Source organism: Taudactylus pleione, unplaced genomic scaffold (genome assembly GCF_031769625.1).
Source record: "Taudactylus pleione unplaced genomic scaffold, aTauple2 ptg000230l, whole genome shotgun sequence".
In the NCBI taxonomy this organism is placed as follows: Eukaryota; Metazoa; Chordata; class Amphibia; order Anura; family Myobatrachidae; genus Taudactylus; species Taudactylus pleione.
In genome coordinates, this window is record NW_028284632.1 from 7,621,356 (window position 1) to 7,644,447 (window position 23,092).

Sequence of the window (23,092 nt, forward strand, 5' to 3'; positions counted from 1 at the left end):
GCCAATACAGTTACAGTATGTAGCAGGCAACTAATGGTTCTCTCATTTAAGGATAACGTTTTAATTTTCCCCCTCCTGCTCTTGACCTTGCTGTTCTTACTTGTATAGTAGCAATGTGTGTAAAATTGAAACGATGTTGAAACACCATAAAAGATGACACAACTGAGCTTAAACAAAGAGAGTGTGAAAATCTAGTAATTTACAGTATGTCCAGTTTTATTGTTCTCACATAAAATAGAAAGTTTAAAACGTAATAAAATGTGTGATAAATCATATATACAAGAGATCTGTGCTGGTGAATATTACAGAGTGAATTGTTGAGTGGACTTTTTCCAAGGAGTAGAACAATAACTATTTATAGATACATAGATTATATAAAGTTATAGCCCCACTGTGCCCCCATAGGGGCTGAAAGCTGCAGATACATATTATCAATATTGTAACAGAATGGAAAAAAGTTTTATAAAGAAAAGTTAATTAAATTAAACCTAATTTGATTATAGACAATGTGATCCAATGAATAAGTGCCGGTTCTAGGTGTCAGTGTAGATGGAAGGGATTTGGGGCAGGCAGTGATCAAAAGCAGCATTTGGGAAGAAGTCTCCTTCTTGAGCGCAGTTTGTCCTGACATCTTCAGATCTGCGTTGGACATCTCCACCGGTACTGTGTAACTCATACCCTAAGGAAAGAATAATGTACTTATTGAACTTGGAATAAAATACCAAAGGTATATAGAGGTAATCAGTCAGCCCAACCGATTTTAGCAAACTATGTATTTTTCATTCGCCGTCAATAAAAATTAAAAACCCCTCTATAACACAGCAAGTACAACGCTGCGTTTCATAAATGTGAGAAAAAAACATCTAAAAGACACACACAAAATGTCATATATGCATGAGCAGCACAGAAAGCATCTTTCAGCACCAGCGGCGCACTCGCAGTCATCCAATTAGAAGCTGTTTGCTAGCACTGGCGACCGACCATCACCATCTTTATGGTGAATTTGCACCTGTCCTGGACTACATGTAAACTATACAGCTTTCTATAGGTGTATATGTACAAAGGGATGTAGTCAGCATCCCGGCGTGCGGGATACAGACGGTCCAAATAACTGCACCACAATCTCCAGTATCCCGACCACCGGCATCCCGCAGGTAAGTATTGGGGTTAGGTTTAGAGTTAGACACTAAGGGGGAAGGTTTAGGGTATCGGGAGGGGGAAGTCATGTTTAGGCACTAGGTTGGGTTTAGGCACTAAGAGGGGAGGTTAGGTTTAGGCACTAAGGGGTGAGGTTAGGTTTAGGCACTAAGAGGGGAGGTTAGGTTTAGGCACTAAGAGGGGAGGTTAGGTTTAGGCACTAAGAGGGGAGGTTAGGTTTAGGCACTAAGGGGGAGGTTAGGTTTAGGCACTAAGGGGAAGGTTAGGTTTAGGCGCTAAGGGGGGAGGTTAGGTTTAGGCACTAAGGGGGAGGTTAGGTTTAGGCACTAGGGGGGAGATTAGGTTTAGGCACTAGGGGGGAGATTAGGTTTAGGCACTAGGGGGAGGTTAGGTTTAGGCACTAGGGGGGAGGTTAGTTTTAGGCACTAGGGGGGAGATTAGGTTTAGGCACTAGGGAGGAGATTAGGTTTAGGCACTAGGGGGGAGGTTAGGTTTAGGCACTAGGGAGGAGGTTAGGTTTAGGCACTAAGGGGGGAGGTTAGGTTTAGGCACTAAGGGGAAGGTTAGGTTTAGGCACTAGGGGGGAGATTAGGTTTAGGCACTAGGGGGGAGATTAGGTTTAGGCACTAAGAGGGGAGGTTAGGTTTAGGCACTAAGGGGTGAGGTTAGGTTTAGGCACTAAGAGGGGAGGTTAGGTTTAGGCACTAAGAGGGAAGGTTAGGTTTAGGCACTAAGAGGGGAGGTTAGGTTTAGGCACTAAGGGGGAGGTTAGGTTTAGGCGCTAAGGGGAAGGTTAGGTTTAGGCGCTAAGGGGGGAGGTTAGGTTTAGGTACTAGGGGGGAGATTAGGTTTAGGCACTAGGGGGGAGATTAGGTTTAGGCACTAGGGGGAGGTTAGGTTTAGGCACTAGGGGGGAGGTTAGGTTTAGGCACTAGGGGGGAGATTAGGTTTAGGCACTAGGGAGGAGATTAGGTTTAGGCACTATGGGGAGGTTAGGTTTAGGCACTAGGGAGGAGGTTAGGTTTAGGCACTAAGGGGGGTGGTTAGGTTTAGGCACTAAGGGGAAGTTTAGGTTTAGCCACTAGGGGGGAGATTAGGTTTAGGCTCTAGGGGGGAGGTTAGGTTTAGGCACTAGGGGGGAGGTTAGGTTTAGGTACTAGGGGGGAGATTAGGTTTAGGCACTAGGGGGGAGATTAGGTTTAGGCACTAGGGGGGAGATTAGGTTTAGGCACTAGGGGGGAGGTTAGGTTTAGGCACTAGGGGGAGGTTAGGTTTAGGCACTAGGGGGGAGATTAGGTTTAGGCACTATGGGGAGGTTAGGTTTAGGCACTGGGGAGGGAGGATTAGGGATAGTGGTAGTATACTGTACTTACCTACGGGTGTAGGGATTCTGACTGTCGGGATGCCGCTGTTGGTATTATGATCGGTGGCATACCGACAGCTGGGAACCCACACCCAACCCTGAATTCAACCCTATGCTACAATGGCACTTTTTATCTATATCTATCTATATACTGTACACTCACACACACACACTGGCTGTACATTTTCCTTGGGATCACCCTGACACCTGCTTTTGGATAAGTGTGGCCACTGTTTGTCATTTATTATTTTCATTTATTTTGTTTGGGTACATATTAACATTCCTGCTGAGAGTCTGACATTTTGCATTAATGTGCTGAACGTACATAACCATCTTGGTGGTTGGCAGCTGAATGAGGGTATACAGTGTTAATGCCCATAATGTGTGTGTGGTGGCTGCATTGGAGGCCATGGCCTAATTTGGTCCCACTTTGCAATTGGGAATGTCGGCAGTTTATGCATTAACATGAAATAAAGGAATGATTGAGGGGAGCAGCGAATAAAACCTACTGCCGTGCCATAGATAAGGCGCCGTACCTGTGTCCTGTGTGCTGGGAACATGGAAGCGGTTTGTATTAAGCGTCTCCCTGCTCAGGAACTGCACCTCTCTATAGCACTCCGGGTACTGCACAAAACTGCCCTGAAATTCTGCAAACAAAACATTAAATAACATAAATGATATTCTACACTAAGGTACAAATGCAGAAATGTACAAAAATTAGATTTTGCGCAACAGAAGAGTATAATTGGAGGGTGATGAGTGCACATATTCGGAGGGTTCCCGCTTTTCTGTACGCCCACTTTCATATGCCAATGCCAGAGTCTGCCGAAGAGAGCAGAGAATCTGTGACTGAAAGTGAAAGCCTGTCCCACCAACTCTGAATCTGTCTGCCGATGCCACCAATCATCATTATCATCTCGCCCAGCAACAGGACCATGCCAGGTGTAAAAGATCACTCACAAGCAGACGTCCTATCTCCACCTGAACCATGCTTGCAAACTTTTAAAGTCTTCCCTACGGTAGTAGGCAAGAAGGAGGAGTACCTACTCTTCCAGGGAGGCGAGGGACTACCCGAAAAATTGTGAGCCTCCGAAACCTTGCGGTAGAGTAGGCAAGTATGGTCTGTGAATGCTACGATCATGCATGGAAGCCAGATTACCTGCCCACTACCACAAGAGGGGGCTGTTCCTTGTGTTCCCATGGTCGCTGCCCAGTTACCACTCAGAAATGCCCATCTCACCTAAACTGTGGTGCGTCCATAGACAGATCAATCCCTTTGCAATAGAGAACCCATTCAGTTAGTTGAAGTCTGATCCAGCGCATGTACACTCGCCCATTTCTTGTTATGACCATGTGCATTATGGTGAAAGCCGCAAGATCCAACCCCTTTACCACTTGCTTCCGATTCAGAGCCACCCTCTTACTACATAGATGCAGATGTACATTTACTGTTTTATGGATGCAAATATAGTGACAAACAGTAATATGTACACCAGTGGCGTCACTAGGCGTCACTAGGGGGTTGCGGGCCACACTGACGGTGTAATGGTTAGCATTACTGCCTCACAGCACTGAGGTTGTGGGTTCAATTCCCCACTAGTGCCCTAACTGTGATCATGATGCAAAGATATTAAAAGTTGATAAGAATAGTTACAATGAAAAATAAATAGCTTATTGTGCAATATGTCACATCTCGGCCGCACCTGAGTCTGCATGATCTCTGAGGGCCTGATTCACAGGTGGAGGCAGAGGCGGCCAAGGCTGCTTCTGTTGTGTAATGCATGCGCCCTAGGGGGGCTTTAGGAATTTTTGTAGTATTTAAAATCACTCAGCTGTGTAACATGGGAATTGTGTGCAGCCCTGACTCAGGCCCCTGAGTGTGTAAGAGTTCATCAAACCCAAACCCCCTGCTCAGTCTATAATTACTATCCACAAAGACTCAGTCGCAATGCCGCAAAAGGCGCAGTCACGGATGCATTATCGCCCACCTCCGGCCCCTGGTCTCAGCTTGCATTAATCAGATCTACTGCTGTCCCAACAATATCTGCTTTTATATATAGCATTGCCCATAGCACATGAATACGTGTAATAATAAAACACAGAATGAAATGGCATTTACTATGTCTTATAGTAGTCACAACGCTTCAGATAAAAAAAGAAACAAAAATAGACAATTTTTTATCATTTAAATGAAATTAAAGGTTTTGAATCAGAATATCAACTTACAATTCAGGGTTTCATTCAGCAAGAAGCGCAGTTGCGTATACGCACGCAATCGGTCGAATAATTTGCACTACACATGCATCACAGTGCACGTGCCAGACGCTCCTGTCAGAACTGCGTGCGCAGAGGCTACACAGTCTGATTACAGAGTGGCTGACGGGAAGTGCCATTTGTGGGTGGTAACGGGGGTGGTCGGGAGAACGCAGGCGTGCCAGTGCATTTCAACGCTGTTGCATGGGTGCGCATGAATTATCCACCGCGCTACCAGACGCAGCCTGAGGACTCATAGCGTGCGCTGAAGTTAGCAATTTTGGAGTGAGGTCTGGGCTTCCTTAACGGTGCGTATGGGTCCGATGTTACCGATTGTTTCGCTATGTTGCCCTAGTATAGGGATGTAAGGGGAAATGGGCGTCCTTATGTCAGGCTGCATACACAATGTGAATGCAAACATTTAAATAGCACCGTTGATATTAGCAACTGCGGTGCATGCGTATACGAAGTAACACTGCTGAATCAGGCCCTCAGTTACATAGCCTGTGCCTGGGAAGAGCGTGAGAGGGGATGGACAGCCAATCAAAATAGACTTTCCCAAATCTAATGGGACACACGGATGTCATAGTCTAATATGCACATTACACAGGGTAAAGAAAAAGCTATCCCAGGAGCAAGCAGAAGCATGCGGTAGGACTATGAGGGTCCTGGTTCTACCACTTATTGGGGGGGGACCCTGTAGATCATTAACCTTTTATGAACACTACATTACTATTGCTCAGCAGCATTAGTAGAGAATTTCATTAAATGCTATATATACCCTAGTATATTGGACTCTGCATTCGCAGGGTCACCTCAGTCTCCGCCATGTCCCCCCTCTTCTTTATATTTTGGGCTTAAACAAGCAGAGAAGTGTTCCTTGTAAAAAGGAACCTTTACCCCTGGGTATCATCGAATGGCTACAAATCATGTGTGAGGTTCCAGTGTTCCTTGTCATGTTACCGATGGATACGGCCTCATACCTTGCATTTGAGGAGCTGTAGGACTCTGAAATGCATAGTTTTTCCCTGCTAAGCAATGCTCTGCGTGGGAGGATTTGTGGTGGGAACTGGGAGAGGGTCCTCTGTGTAGCATTGAAGAGGAGACTGTAGACTTCATGGAGTTGGTAAGGTGAGTGAGTACATGGGGGGAATTCCTGTAAGAAACACACACAAAGAACAGTCATGCAAGATGGTCTGTCAGTGTCCATTGCTGGTAATACAATAGCAGCGCTTATATTGTGAGACTCTATAGACATCTGGCTTCAGGAAACGGTCACATATTCCATACATGTTGGAAAACATCATAATAACTTCTGTGGATGTTGCTACATTACCTAGGCTTGGAAATCACCTACCTTACTGACTTGGTTACTTCTGTGTTTTCAATGATTACAAAGCCTTTCATTTGTAAAACCCCCTATGCATTTTAGGCATGAATCCCCTATTTGCCATCATCATCTGCTGACATGTCTCCTTTTTTTATAAACATAAACTGTGCTTATTTGTTCCCTTTTGTTTTGTCCAATGGTTGATCAATCTACTTCAGTTTGCCATCTTTAGTATAAGGATTGGAGGATTGGTTACTTGGCTCCTGTCACGGTTCTGTTTGGTAACAATATCATGGATCTGCCGGATCTTGCTCTTAATTTAGGAGAACATATTAAGTTGTGGAAAGCATGGTAGTACAGTGATTAGCATTGCTGCCTCGCAGCGCTGGGTTCAAGAATGTGATTCAGACACACACACACACACACACAAACACCTCCCAGTCCCCTCCCCAAGCTGCTAACCAGAAAGCATAACCTTTAGCTATACCTCAAAACTGCACACTACCAAGTTTTTGCAAGAGAGCAGCACAAGACTATACTCTTACTACGATACTACTCGTATATTTCCATTGGTATCAACTATTACAAAATGGCAGTGACGTGCGGTGAGGTAAATGGCTGGGGAGGCACTGGCTGGTATCAGAGCCAGATTTACAGATACATATATGAACCCAAGGGTTCATGTGGGCATTATACAAAAGTACAGCAGTATATAGTGCTGGAAATTTGGTGGAGTTTTGATCAGGAATGTGCAGAAAAGGTAGACAGGGGAGGCAGTGCCTTACCTGCCATTCACTTTTTACTCCAGAGTTTTGACTATAAAAATGATTAGAATAATACAAAGAAGATATATATATAATATTTTCTTTACATTTTTGTTATAATTTTTATAGTCAAAACTCTGGAGTATACCTAAGTATGACAGGAAAGGCTCTGCCTCACCTCACCGCACATCAGGGCCAGCTTGAGGTGCCGCCGTGCCCTGTGCAGAGAGGGACTACGACTCCCCCTTACCCTGTGTGCGGCTTCATCGCGCGCATCCAAAAAGGAGGTGTGTCCAAATTTTCATAGGCCACACCTTTAAATCGTGCTATTCGGGGGTGTGCCCATATGCCACGCCTCTCATTTAACGCCAGCCCTCTCCCTGCACTGAATGGATGGCATCCATTTATCTTCTCCGGGGCTGGCACCGCCACCGCTACACAGCTGTGGCGATTGGGGGTGCCCGACCTCCCGACCACTGGCGGGACACTTCGGCCCGCAGGTGGAACAGCGGGGCAGTGCCCGAAAAAAGGGGACTGTCTCGATGAAAATGGGGATGGCGGGAAGGGGTGCGTCCCTGTTCAACCGCACTGGTCAAACGTGCCTCGAGCCGGCCCAGCCTCACATCACTGCAAAATGAGGATATGAGAACAGGACGTTTTAGGACTTAGGGTACTATTAAATCTTGAAGTAGGTTTATGGTTGGAACTAATTTTAGTTTTAGAGATAAAGTTTTGGCCTATGTTTGGGTTCTGTTTAATGTAGTGGCGGACAACAGGGAGTCTGCCGCTGACAACTAATATATATTATGTATATACATATATACTGTAATTTGTTCTCATGATTTCAGGTTAGTATAAGGAAAGAACAATGTAATACATTTGTCAAAACTGCCAGTCTCACAGTGTTACCACCAGTATGCCGATGTCACAGTGTTACAGTAGTACCAGTATGCCGATGTCACAGTGTTACAGTAGCACCAGTATGCCGATGTCACAGTGTTACATTAGCACCAGTATGCCGATGTCACAGTGTTACAGTAGCACCAGTATGCTGATGTCACAGTGTTACAGTAGCACCAGTATGCCGATGTCACAGTGTTACAGTAGCACCAGTATGCCGATGTCACCGGGTTACAGTAACACCAGTATGCCGATGTCACAGTGTTACAGTATTAGCACCAGTATGCCGATGTCACAGTGTTACAGTAGTACCAGTATGCCGATGTCACAGTGTTACAGTATTAGCACCAGTATGCCGATGTCACAGTGTTACAGTGACACCAGTATGCCGATGTCACAGTGTTACAGTAGCACCAGTATGCTGATGTCACAGTGTTACAGTATTAGCACCAGTATGCCGATGTCACAGTGTTACAGTAGCACCAGTATGCCGATGTCACCGTGTTACAGTAACACCAGTATGCCGATGTCACAGTGTTACAGTAGTACCAGTATGCCGATGTCAAAGTGTTACAGTAGCACCAGTATGCCGATGTCAAAGTGTTACAGTAGCACCAGTATGCCGATGTCACAGTGTTACAGTAGTACCAGTATGCCGATGTCACAGTGTTACAGTAGCACCAGTATGCCGATGTCACCGTGTTACAGTAACACCAGTATGCCGATGTCACAGTGTTACAGTAGTACCAGTATGCCGATGTCACAGTGTTACAGTAGTACCAGTATGCCGATGTCAAAGTGTTACAGTAGCACCAGTATGCCGATGTTACAGTAGTACCAGTATGCCGATGTCACAGTGTTACAGTATTAGCACCAGTATGCCGATGTCACAGTGTTACAGTGACACCAGTATGCCGATGTCACAGTGTTACAGTAGCACCAGTATGCCGATGTTACAGTGTTACAGTAGTACCAGTAAGCCGATGTCACAGTGTTACAGTATTAGCACCAGTATGCCGATGCCACAGTGTTACAGTGACACCAGTATGCCGATGTCACAGTGTTACAGTAGCACCAGTATGCCGATGTCACAGTGTTACATTAGCATCAGTATGCCGATGTCACAGTGTTACAGTAGCACCAGTATGCTGATGTCACAGTGTTACAGTAGCACCAGTATGCCGATGTCACAGTGTTACAGTAGCACCAGTATGCCGATGTCACCGTGTTACAGTAACACCAGTAAGCCGATGTCACAGTGTTACAGTATTAGCACCAGTATGCCGATGTCACAGTGTCACAGTAGTACCAGTATGCCAGTGTTACAGTGACACCAGTATGCCGATATCACAGTGTTACAGTAGCACCAGTATGCTGATGTCACAGTGTTACAGTATTAGCACCAGTATGCCGATGTCACAGTGTTACAGTAGTACCAATATGCCGATGTCACAGTGTTACAGTATTAGCACCAGTATGCCGATGTCACAGTGTTACAGTGACACCAGTATGCCAATGTCACAGTGTTACAGTAGCACCAGTATGCTGATGTCACAGTGTTACAGTATTAGCACCAGTATGCCGATGTCACAGTGTTACAGTAGTACCAGTATGCCGATGTCACAGTGTTCCAGTATTAGCACCAGTATGCCGATGTCATAGTGTTACAGTGACACCAGTATGCCGATGTTACAGTGTTACAGTAGTACCAGTATGCCGATGTCACAGTGTTACAGTATTAGCACCAGTATGCCGATGTCACAGTGTTACAGTGACACCAGTATGCCGATGTCACAGTGTTACAGTAGCACCAGTATGCCGATGTTACAGTGTTACAGTAGTACCAGTAAGCCGATGTCACAGTGTTACAGTATTAGCACCAGTATGCCGATGCCACAGTGTTACAGTTACACCAGTATGCCGATGTCACAGTGTTACAGTAGCACCAGTATGCCGATGTCACAGTGTTACATTAGCACCAGTATGCCGATGTCACAGTGTTACAGTAGCACCAGTATGTCGATGTCACAGTGTTACAGTAGCACCAGTATGCCGATGTCACAGTGTTACAGTAGCACCAGTATGCCGATGTCACAGTGTTACAGTTGCACCAGTATGTCGATGTCACAGTGTTACAGTATTAGCACCTTTATGCCGATGTCACAGTGTTACAGTAGCACCAGTATGCCGATGTCACAGTGTTACAGTAGCACCAGTATGCCGATGTCACAGTGTTACAGTAGCACCAGTATGCCGATGTCACAGTGTTACAGTAGTACCAGTATGCCGATGTCACAGTGTTACAGTATTAGCACCAGTATGCCGATGTCACAATGACACCAGTATGCCGATGTCACAGTGTTACAGTAGCACCAGTATGCTGATGTCACAGTGTTACAGTATTAGCACCAGTATGCCGATGTCACAGTGTTACAGTGACACCAGTATGCCGATGTTACAGTAGTACCAGTATGCCGATGTCACAGTGTTACAGTATTAGCACCAGTATGCCGATGTCACAGTGTTACAGTGACACCAGTATGCCGATGTCACAGTGTTACAGTAGCACCAGTATGCCGATGCTACAGTGTTACAGTAGTACCAGTATGCCGATGTCACAGTGTTACAGTATTAGCACCAGTATGTCGATGTCACAGTGTTACAGTGACACCAGTATGCCGATGTCACAGTGTTACAGTAGCACCAGTATGCCGATGTCACAGTGTTACATTAGCACCAGTATGCCGATGTCACGGTGTTACAGTAGCACCAGTATGCCGATGTCACAGTGTTACAGTAGCACCAGTATGCCGATGTCACAGTGTTACTGTAGCACCAGTATGCCGATGTCACCGTGTTACAGTGACACCAGTATGCCGATGTCACAGTGTTACAGTATTAGCACCAGTATGCCGATGTCACAGTGTTACAGTAGTACCAGTATGTCGATGTCACAGTGTTACAGTATTAGCACCAGTATGCCGATGTCACAGTGTTACAGTGACACCAGTATGCCGATGTCACAGTGTTACAGTAGCACCAGTATGCTGATGTCATAGTGTTACAGTATTAGCACCAGTATGCCGATGTCACAGTGTTACAGTAGCACCAGTATGCCGATGTCACCGTGTTATAGTAACACCAGTATGCCGATGTCACAGTGTTACAGCAGTACCAGTATGCCGATGTCAAAGTGTTACAGTAGCACCAGTATGCCGATGTTACAGTGTTACAGTAGTACCAGTATGCCGATGTCACAGTGTTGCAGTATTAGCACCAGTATGCCGATGTCACAGTGTTACAGTGACACCAGTATGCCGATATCACAGTGTTACAGTAGCACCAGTATGCTGATGTCACAGTGTTACAGTATTAGCACCAGTATGCCGATGTCACAGTGTTACAGTAGTAATAATATGCCGATGTCACAGTGTTACAGTATTAGCACCAGTATGCCGATGTCACAGTGTTACAGTGACACCAGTATGCCGATGTCACAGTGTTACAGTAGCACCAGTATGCCGATGTTACAGTGTTACAGTAGTACCAGTATGCCAATGTCACAGTGTTACAGTATTAGCACCAGTATGCCGATGTCACAGTGTTACAGTGACACCAGTATGCCGATGTTACAGTGTTACAGTAGTACCAGTATGCCGATGTCACAGAGTTACAGTATTAGCACCAGTATGCCGATGTCACAGTGTTACAGTGACACCAGTATGCCGATGTCACAGTGTTACAGTAGCACCAGTATGCCGATGTTACAGTGTTACAGTAGTACCAGTATGCCGATGTCACAGTGTTACAGTATTAGCACCAGTATGCCGATGTCACAGTGTTACAGTGACACCAGTATGCCGATGTCACAGTGTTACAGTAGCACCAGTATGCCGATGTCACAGTGTTACAGTAGCACTAGTATATCGATGTCACAGTGTTACAGTATTAGCACCAGTATGCAGATGTCACAGTGTTACAGTGACACCAGAATGCCGATGTCACAGTGTTAGCACCAGTATGCCGATGTCACAGTGTTACAGTAGTACCAGTATGCCGATGTCACAGTGTTACAGTATTAGCACCAATATGCTGATGTCACAGTGTTACAGTAACACCAGTATGCCGATGTCACAGTTTTAGCACCAGTATGCCGATGTCACAGTGTTACAGTAGCACCAGTATGCCGATATCACAGTGTTACAGTAGCACCAGTATGCTGATGTCACAGTGTTACAGTATTAGCACCAGTATGCCGATGTCACAGTGTTACAGTAGTACCAATATGCCGATGTCACAGTGTTACAGTATTAGCACCAGTATGCCGATGTCACAGTGTTACAGTGACACCAGTATGCCGATGTCACAGTGTTACAGTAGCACCAGTATGCTGATGTCACAGTGTTACAGTATTAGCACCAGTATGTCGATGTCACAGTGTTACAGTGACACCAGTATGCCGATGTTATAGTAGTACCAGTATGCCGATGTCACAGTGTTACAGTATTAGCACCAGTATGCCGATGTCACAGTGTTACAGTGACACCAGTATGCCGATGTCACAGTGTTACAGTAGCACCAGTATGCCGATGTTACAGTGTTACAGTAGTACCAGTATGCCGATGTCACAGTGTTACAGTATTAGCACCAATATGCCGATGTCACAGTGTTACAGTAGTACCAGTATGCCGATGTCACAGTGTTACAGTATTAGCACCAATATGCCGATGTCACAGTGTTACAGTGACACCAGTATGCCGATGTTACAGTAGTACCAGTATGCCGATGTCACAGTGTTACAGTAGCACCAGTATGCCGATATCACAGTGTTACAGTAGCACCAGTATGCTGATGTCACAGTGTTACAGTATTAGCACCAGTATGCCGATGTCACAGTGTTACAGTAGTACCAATATGCCGATGTCACAGTGTTACAGTATTAGCACCAGTATGCCGATGTCACAGTGTTACAGTGACACCAGTATGCCGATGTCACAGTGTTACAGTAGCACCAGTATGCCGATGTCACAGTGTTACAGTATTAGCACCAGTATGTCGATGTCACAGTGTTACAGTGACACCAGTATGCCGATGTTACAGTAGTACCAGTATGCCGATGTCACAGTGTTACAGTATTAGCACCAGTATGCCGATGTCACAGTGTTACAGTGACACCAGTATGCCGATGTCACAGTGTTACAGTAGCACCAGTATGCCGATGTTACAGTGTTACAGTAGTACCAGTATGCCGATGTCACAGTGTTACAGTATTAGCACCAATATGCCGATGTCACAGTGTTACAGTAGTACCAGTATGCCGATGTCACAGTGTTACAGTATTAGCACCAATATGCCGATGTCACAGTGTTACAGTGACACCAGTATGCCGATGTTACAGTAGTACCAGTATGCCGATGTCACAGTGTTACAGTATTAGCACCAGTATGCCGATGTCACAGTGTTACAGTGACACCAGTATGCCGATGTCACAGTGTTACAGTAGCACTAGTATGCCGATGTCACAGTGTTACATTAGCACCATCATGCCGATGTCACAGTGTTACAGTAGCACCAGTATGCTGATGTCACAGTGTTACAGTAGCACCAGTATGCCGATGTCACCGTGTTACAGTAACACCAGTATGCCGATGTCACAGTGTTATAGTATTAGCACCAGTATGCCGATGTCACAGTGTTACAGTAGTACCAGTATGCCGATGTCAGTGTTACAGTATTAGCACCAGTATGCCGATGTCACAGTGTTACAGTGACACCAGTATGCCGATGTCACAGTGTTACAGTAGCACCAGTATGCTGATGTCATAGTGTTACAGTATTAGCACCAGTATGCCGATGTCACAGTGTTACAGTAGCACCAGTATGCCGATGTCACCTGTTACAGTAACACCAGTATGCCGATGTCACAGTGTTACAGTAGTACCAGTATGCCGATGTCAAAGTGTTACAGTAGCACCAGTATGCCGATGTTAAAGTGTTACAGTAGTACCAGTATGCCGATGTCACAGTGTTACAGTATTAGCACCAGTATGCCGATGTCACAGTGTTACAGTGACACCAGTATGCCGATATCACAGTGTTACAGTAGCACCAGTATGCTGATGTCACAGTGTTACAGTATTAGCACCAGTATGCCGATGTCACAGTGTTACAGTAGTACCAATATGCCGATGTCACAGTGTTACAGTATTAGCACCAGTATGCCGATGTCACAGTGTTACAGTAGCACCAGTATGCCGATGTTACAGTGTTACAGTAGTACTAGTATGCTGATGTCACAGTGTTACAGTATTAGCACCAGTATGCCGATGTCACAGTGTTACAGTGACACCAGTATGCCGATGTCACAGTGTTACAGTATTAGCACCAGTATGCCGATGTCACAGTGTTACAGTGACACCAGTATGCCGATGTCACAGTGTTACAGTAGCACCAGTATGCCGATGTTACAGTGTTACAGTAGTACCAGTATGCCGATGTCACAGTGTTACAGTATTAGCACCAGTATGCCGATGTCACAGTGTTACAGTAGCACCAGTATGCCGATGTTACAGTGTTACAGTAGTACTAGTATGCTGATGTCACAGTGTTACAGTATTAGCACCAGTATGCCGATGTCACAGTGTTACAGTGACACCAGTATGCCGATGTCACAGTGTTACAGTATTAGCACCAGTATGCCGATGTCACAGTGTTACAGTGACACCAGTATGCCGATGTCACAGTGTTACAGTAGCACCAGTATGCCGATGTTACAGTGTTACAGTAGTACCAGTATGCCGATGTCACAGTGTTACAGTATTAGCACCAGTATGCCGATGTCACAGTGTTACATTGACACCAGTATGCCGATGTCACAGTGTTACAGTAGCACCAGTATGCCGATGTCACAGTGTTACAGTAGCACTAGTATATCGATGTCACAGTGTTACAGTATTAGCACCAGTATGCAGATGTCACAGTGTTACAGTGACACCAGTATGCCGATGTCACAGTGTTAGCACCAGTATGCCGATGTCACAGTGTTACAGTAGTACCAGTATGCCGATGTCACAGTGTTACAGTAACACCAGTATGCCGATGTCACAGTGTTAGCACCAGTATGCCGATGTCACAGTGTTACAGTAGCACCAGTATGCCGATGTCACAGTGTTACAGTAGCACCAGTATGCCGATGTCACAGTGTTACAGTAGCACCAGTATGCCGATGTCACAGTGTTACAGTTACACCAGTATGCCGATGTCACAGTATTACAGTAGCACCAGTATGCCGATGTCACAGTGTTACAGTTACACCAGTATGTCGATGTCACAGTGTTACAGTAGCACCTTTATGCCAATGTCACAGTGTTATAGTAGCACCAGTATGCTGATGTTACAGTGTTACAGTAGCACCAGTATGCCGATGTCACAGTGTTACAGTAGCACCAGTGTTCCGATGTCACAGTGTTACAGTTACACCAGTATGTCGATGTCACAGTGTTACAGTAGCAACTTTATGCCGATGTCACAGTGTTATAGTAGCACCAGTTTGCCGGTGTCAGTATTGTAACAGGGCTCTATGATATCGTGTGCTTGCTACACACCCATAATCAGTGACAATGACGTCACACCTAGGGGGTAGAGCCGATGGCTCCGGTAAGCAGAACACTGTTTGGAGCGTCTTATGGAGGCTCTGGGCAGCTGCCCAGGCTGCAGCTCTGCAGTGGCACTAAAAGCTGCAGGGTGCCAGTCCAGGCACCTTGCAAGCCACATGCAGTTGCCATGGGGCAGTAACGGTGATGCCCACAGGGCCCTGTGGCTCCGGCATATGAAATGACAGCATAATGATTGTTCATAACACAACTACATACGGTTCCTGAAATCTTCTAAGAGGCGCTAGTCAATGTGCTGGGTCGCAAGGCAGCAGTCAAAGCAGCGATGGACATAGCACACAGGTTTTATTATTAGGCTGACTTTTATTGACTTGTCCATTTTGCTAAAATTAGGAAAGCACCTTGCTTTGCATTGCATGATGGTCTCTGTAGTCCTAGTGCACCATAGTGATAAACTCCTAAGCCTACGCCAAACTACAACTCCTGGCAGAACGCGGGTAACTGTCCTCCTCTCCTGTTGCTGGTTGGATAACTTTTCTGTACAGGGATGCCTGTGTTCTCGAAGCTGCACGGTAGCGCTGTGTCAGTGCCGTGTCTGTGAGCGAGGAGACTGGGAGCAGTGATGTCTGCATACAGAGGCCAAATCAGGCTTACTGATCATCCGGTAGGCAGTGTTACTCCAGGATCCAGCTGCCCAGCAGGGGGCAACATTCAGCGATTTAGGGGTGCCAAAATGAAACTACATCTTGCCCCAACCTAAAATGTTGTGGCATCCCTGATTGTCATTCATATTCGTTCAACCTACAAAATGGCTGTCTCTAAAGTATGTAAGTGCCAGGGAGAAAGTATCTCTCCAAAGATCTCCGGGGATTCCCAGTGAAATGGGCAGGGGGGAGCATGATGATGCGACGGACTGCTATTCGCATCTCATAGCGGGATCGGTATGAAATACCGCCAGACGTATGTTCAAATCCCAACGCCGGAAGAGCGGCAACTGAAGATCCCGACAGGTAAGTATTTTAACTATAACTAACCTTACCCCACCCTAACCTCACCCCCAAGTGCCTAACCCTAACCCCTCCTGTAAGTGCCTAAACCTAACCCACCCCTTCACCGCAGCCTAAACCTAAGTCACCCCCGGGGGTGACTAACCCTCCCAGGGGGTGCCTAACCCTAAGCCCCCCCGGGAGCCCCTAACCCTCACCCCCGCGGCTGTCCACGCCCGGCTTACCTTCGCTCAGTATGCCAGGCGTCGGGCTCCCGGCGTAGGTAAAACGACAGGCGTCGGATTTCGACGCCTGTCATTAGACCCCTGCCGGGATTAGACAGTCGGTCGGCATTTAGACTGTCGGCTTCCTGACTGCATCCCCTCATAGCTCTGACCACTCTGCGTAATACCACTATTGGTGGCATTGTGTCGTGCGAAACAGGGTCATCAGATGATGCCATCTCCATCTCCCCTGTTGAAAAAAAATATCAAATATGCTCTTGTATATAAGAATAAAGGCCCTGATTCAGAGACGGACGCTCTGAAAGAGCGCTCGCTCTGAATCTGGGCGTTTTTTTTTTTTTTTTTGTGCGGCCTCCTGGCCGCTCGCATAGCTGTGGGTGACCACCCACAGCTATAGTGAGCGGCCGAGATGATGGTCACGATGGTCAATACCACCGCGACCATCGGGCTTGCGACGAGACCCTTGTGGTAGGGTCTCGTGGCCGCAAGCCCCAGAGAGCTTCTGGCTCTAATAGAGCCGGAAGCTCTCTCACTGACATCACTGGTGATGTCAGTGGGGCCGCCCACAAACGGCAGGCGTTCGCTTGGGAACGCCTCCTTTTGTGAAGCCACCCCCACGCCACGCCTACAAAATGGAGCGAGCTGTCGATCAACATCGACAGCCGCCCCTTTTGTAGTGAGCCACCGAGCGAGAGATTTTTCTCTCTCGCTCCGGGGCTTGCGCACGCTCAGTGCGGCCACTGCACGTGCGCAGAGCACACTATTGACCCGCTCGCAAGCGCTCAAGCGCTTGCGAGCGGGTCTGAATTAGGGCCAAAGTCTGTAATTACAGCTCAATGAAACAAGGACACTACAAAATGATAACTACTAACACATTTCAGGCACAAAGGGGTAAATTTACTAAAGTGAGAGTTTTTAGAAGTGGAGATGTTGCCCATAACAACCAATCAAATTCTAGCTATCAACTTCTAGAAGGTGCTAGTTAAATAAAATCTGATTGGTTGTTATGGCAACATCTCCACTTTTATAAACTCTCACTTTAGTAAATTTACGCCAAAGAGTGTGATTCAATGATGGACGCAATTACAATGTTTATGTAGTTTGAGTAATTATCGGTGATGTGCGCATGCGTCCAGTTTCAATTTTTGTTGTTGCACGCAGTGAGGATTTATTTGCAAAGTGATTGACAGGCAGAGACCGTTTGTGGGCGGCAATGGGGAGGTGGCGACTATCGTACGCAGTCAAATATGCTCCGCCGTATCAGTTCCCGCGGCCCTTCTACGTGTCCATAGGGTTACTCAGAAGTCCAATTATCAACTAACTCGCGATTAATGCTTCGTCTTTGTACACAGTCGCCTGGATTTGCAAAGCCGCAGGTGGGCGTCTCAATACAAATGCTGGGGGCTGTGACATTTGCATATTTTCACAGAGCCATTGCGTACTATTTGCAGCTGCAGAGGAATTAGCATCCATCCCCGAATCCGGCCCAAAGTCCTTACAAGCATAATTCATACAATAATACAACATAATGGGCGAGATGTATTAAGGGGTGAAATGCGGTTAAAACTCAGAAAAACCCAGTTTTCAGAGTATTGGCCGCATTTCCATATGTACCAAGCTCCGGAATGCAGCGCATTAGATGGTGTTACACAATAGGAACCTATGGCTTCTTTCCACAATTCCCCCTGAGACGGATACAATCGTATCCCTCCCAGCACCCCCTGAGGCACGCGCATCCTGTTGCACATGCACAGAAGGACGCCAGAGGGACTTCTAGGTCATAAACCCGGAAAGTCCTTACCGGGAGAGCTATCTCTTGCATTGTTCTAGGTACACACATGTACTGCGGATATTATTGCCGGTATGTACACGATAATTGGCGGAATGTACAGCATCAATTGGAGATGTTGCCCATAGAAACGCTATTATCTTCTACAAGGTGCCAGTTAAATGTTAAGTAAAAATCTTTTTGGTTGCTATGGGCAACATCTCCACTTCTAAAAACTCTCATTTTAGTAAATATACCCCTAAGTCTTTAACCCATTACTTGTTCTCTGAAAAAGGCCTTTTTTTAGAACTCTAATATATTTTACCAGTTTTTGCTACTGTAACCAATATTTCAGGTTATTAACTGGACTTCAATTGTTTAAATTACAAAACAAAATGGAAAATGAGGATGTTCTAAAACTTTTAGGGCGGGATGTAGTAAGGGCAGAAAAGCGATAAAACCCCACAATTTTCGGGGGTTTTATTGCATTTCCCATATGTACTAAGCACTATCCTGGTGGGTAAGGATTATTATAGGGACGCTCCCTGAGAGGGATATATTTGGATACCTCCCAGCTCTCCCCGCAGCACCCAGAAGTTCCTCTATAGCAAAGAACAGCTTTTAACCGGAGAGTTGTCCTTTCCGACTTTCTAGGTTCAAGGTACCCGATAATATGCAGTATGTACGGCTCTGCGGATGCAATGCTTAGTACATCCCAACCAGGGCCGGCAACAGAAATCTCAGGGCACGGTAAGCTGATGTCTCTGGGGGCCCCACATTCTCACCATGACCCCCTATCCCGACATCCCTCCCCTGCATGTGTGATATGTGAAGCATGAGAATGTTAACTGAAAGATATGCCAGCCTTTAAATAAAGTAAAAATACACTATGGCCCTGATTCAGACCCGCACGCTGCTGGAGGCAGCTCGCAGGTCTGAAGGGCTTTTTTTTTTTTTTTTAGTTTTTCTTTAGTCCGGCCTTCTGGCCGCTCGCTAAGCTGTGGGTGACCACCGACAGCTTTTGCGAGCGGCCAGGTGATGGTCGCGACCATCGGGCTTGCGACGAGACCCTTGTGGTAGGGTGTCCGCAAGCCCCAGTGAGCTTCTGGCTCTAATAGAGCAGGAAGCTCACTACTGACATCACTCGTGATGTCAGTAGGGCCGCCCACAAATGCCTCCGTTTGTTCAGCCACCCCCCCCCCCCACCCAGCCTACAAAACGGGGCGAACTGTCAATCAACATTGACAGCTGCCCCGTTTGTAGCAAGCAAGCCCCGGAGTGCGCAATGCCCCGCCATCGACCCACTTGCGAGCGCTATGCACTTGCGAGCGGGTCTGAATCAGGCCCTATGTCTTACCACACTGTCTCTCTGTTACTGTTGATGCAGGCTAAAGTTCTTGTCTGCTGTCTCTTACAAGGTCTTCTTGATGACAGCGCTGTGGATGCCTCAGGAGGGATGGTGCCTGCAGCCAGCCATCCACAGTACTCATAACCTTCCTCAAATCAGCCTCTCATCACCATCCTCAGCCCAGAAGCACCATCACCTTCCTCCGTCCCCAGCCCTTATCACCTATTATCCCAGTCCCCATCACCTTCCTCTGCCCCTTCACCTTCCTCCGCCTCTAGCCTGCATCACCTTTCTCTGCCCCCAGCCCCTATCACCTTTCTCTGCCCCCATAATATTCCTCTACCCCCTTCACCTTTCTCCATCCCCAGCCCCATCACATTCCTCTGCCCCCAGCCTGTGTCACCTTCTACCCCAGCACCTTCCTCTGCCCCTTCATCTTCCTCAATTTCCAGCCCCCATCACCTTCCTCTGCCCCCAGTGCGTCGCCTTCTGCCTCATCACCTTCCACTGCCCCTTCATCTTCCTCCATTCCCAGCCCCCATCACCTTCCTCTGCCCCCAGCACGTCTCCTTCTGCCCCATCACCTTCCTCTGCCCCTAGCCCATGTCACCTTCTGCCCCATCACCTTCCACTGCCCCTTCATCTTCCTCTATCCCCAGCCCCCATCACCTCCTCTGTCCCAAGCCCCCATCAACTTCCCATGTCACCTTCTGCCCCCAGCCCCATCACCTTCAAATGCCCCTTCATCTTTCTCTATTCCCCAAATCCCATCACCTTCCGCTGCCTCCAGCATCTATCAGCTTCCTATTCCCCTTAAACTTCTTCTGTACCAAGTACCTATTCCTCAGGCTCACCATGCTGGGGATCTATTCACTTTCACTTCTATCTCTGAAGCGGCGTTGCCTGGCTGACGTGCGGCAACGTGACCTATGACGTCAGGCCGCCGTGTTGCTCCCCTAAAGGTCAGGCCCGGCCCGGGCCGCAGCTGAGCCACCCGGAAGAGCCCAGCTCTGTCTGGGCTAGGCTACAGGGGACTAGGGACTGGGCTGCCGCTATGGGTCCCAGTGGCTGTGGCCCGCCAGCTGGAACAGAGACCACTGCCCACGGCCCCATTTTGTGCCTGTCCGGTCCTCAGGGGGCCTTCTGGACCTCGGGGCCCAGTACGGTTGTCCCTGTAGTCCCCCCCTGTCGCCGGGCCTGATCCCAACCTATATACCAAAACTTGCTTCCAATTACCAGTGACTCCTCTGAATGCATTAGACACTGCCGCACACTCAGTCCTCGTGCAAGCATATTCTACTATTACTCTGGTCTGTCAGTCCCTACAGTCATCGCCTGCACTATACAAAATATAATAAAATCTGTTTCTATGAACACACATCTATTATCTTGAGTGCAAAATATCTCAAAAGTTTACCCCTTCTCTCTGTCCAAGTTCTGTCCTTCTCTACCTCACTCAGCGGTGGAACTACTGGTGGTGCCCTGCAATGGAGACCCTAGTAACTCACTGCCCCGCGTTTGGTTTGGATGCTTTTCATCACAGCTCCTGAAGCTCTGAGGAAGAGTCCACCTCTGTAATGGGGTAAACCCCGCTGATTGAATCTACAGGTATGGGTAATTAGCCCCCTTAATCTTCAGATTTAAGTCTGTAAATCTGATCTAAAAGTGGGATTCCAAGGACCTATACAGAAGAATTAAGTACACTGCATACAGGTGACATCGCACTTCAGTTATCCGAATAGCAGCTGCTACCTAGACGTTGATAAAGAATGAACTACAGTATATTAATTCATGAAACATCTGGAGCAGCTCAAGTTCAACTGAATAATATCTGCGATACTTATTATACTGTCATTTAAGTGCTATTTGGTGCTATAGCTACTATATTATAATGTAACTGACATTTACAAAACTGCTGCTTGTAGATATGTAGTGATTGCATATTGGTGCTGTATTTCTGTTGTGGATAATTCTGACTGTAAAGGGATAATGCTCTTTAAAGAGTAACTTGGGGAAACAAAGATGAGAGAGATCAAAGAACCCCAACATTCCAGATATGAGAGAACTTTCCTACAGAGCTGGACTGACCAATACTCATATTATGCAGAGTATTTAGTGGGATATATCCGCCACATTTGTGTTACAATATATTATCATATGGCAGTTGTGTCACTTCTTTTATTTGTGTATTATCTATTATTTTCTGGAAAGGACAAAATACCGGCAGAAAAAAACTCTAGTGTGACAACAACCGAAGAGCTGAAATACACACCCAATATATTTGTTTTGTTTGTCATGCCTTCATCACACAACATATTAACTGCTGCTTTAATATGTAATAAATAACAGGTAAAATGTCATATTTGGTAGTTAAAATACAAACTAATAGCACACTTACCTGCAGTTACTGGTCCTGACTCGGCATCATCTGAATTATAAGTCAGCAGGATTTGGGATAGAGTAACAGACAAGCAAGTGGGAATAGAGTGAGGGCCTGATTTAGAGGTGCATGTAATGTCGATGCTGCATCCAGGCGGCCAATGTTTTCAGTCTGCGCAGTCACACTGCGCATTTGTAACAATGGTTACCCCCGGGAGCCACAGAACGCATTTGGATGCAAGAGCTGAAGATTTCAGTGGTTGTTTCTGGGTGGTAATGGGATTGGCTAGCAGGACGCTGATGCAGTTAAAACTGAAACTGGCGCCCATGTTCCTCCATAGGGCTGGTGCAATGTTCGGAGGCGCGACGGATGTGTTCCATGATGTGTCTTAACCGCACAGCGGCCGATTAGTGCTGCAGCCACGATGGGCGTCTATATATACCAATAACATCGGCTGCTATGTAGACACACCGCGGCAAAAGACGCAGTAGCGACTCCAATAGCGTGCACCTCTGAGTCAGTCATTGAAAGCGATCTGGGGCTACTGGACCCATAGGGCCCAGTGCGATCGGGTTAGGGTACGCAGACTACTCGCAGTGTGTACGCAGACCCTTCCGAAATTGATTGACAGGAAGTGCCGTTTGTGGGTGGTGACGGGGGATGGTCTGGCGAACGCAGGCGTGCCTGTGCGTTGGGGCGCCATTATAGGGACTTGCATAATTAAGGCAGTGCGGCGGCAAACACAGCCATACCATAAGCTCTACACAGGAAGCAGCCAAAATCCTGCGGCAGCTCAGGTAAACCACTATTATGCTATACCAATGGTTCTCGATGTTACCGATGTTTACGCTATCTTGCGTACTGATCAGGCTTTGAGTAAAGGGAGATAGGCAGCTTAATATGCCGCTGGGCGTCTGTATTTTGTGCTGCAGTCTCCGTGCATATGCAATGATTAGCATATTCTCGCAGCGGACTGGTGCGTGC

At 46.8% G+C, this 23,092-nt stretch overlaps 1 protein-coding gene across 2 annotated transcripts in view; it reads right to left on the reverse strand.

Moving 5' to 3' along the window:
• Nucleotides 1-214: 214 nt before the first annotated feature.
• Nucleotides 215-23,092, reverse strand: part of GLIS1 (GLIS family zinc finger 1) — a 217,202-nt gene continuing 194,324 nt past the window's right edge. For both annotated transcript variants that reach the window (XM_088479355.1, XM_088479356.1), the window contains 3 exons: nucleotides 5,758-5,930; nucleotides 3,058-3,168; nucleotides 215-679 (listed from right to left, as the gene is read on the reverse strand). In XM_088479355.1, coding sequence (XP_088335481.1) covers nucleotides 534-679; nucleotides 3,058-3,168; nucleotides 5,758-5,930 — 430 coding nt within the window. In that variant the 3' untranslated portion in view covers nucleotides 215-533. The remainder of the gene's footprint in view (nucleotides 680-3,057; nucleotides 3,169-5,757; nucleotides 5,931-23,092) is intronic.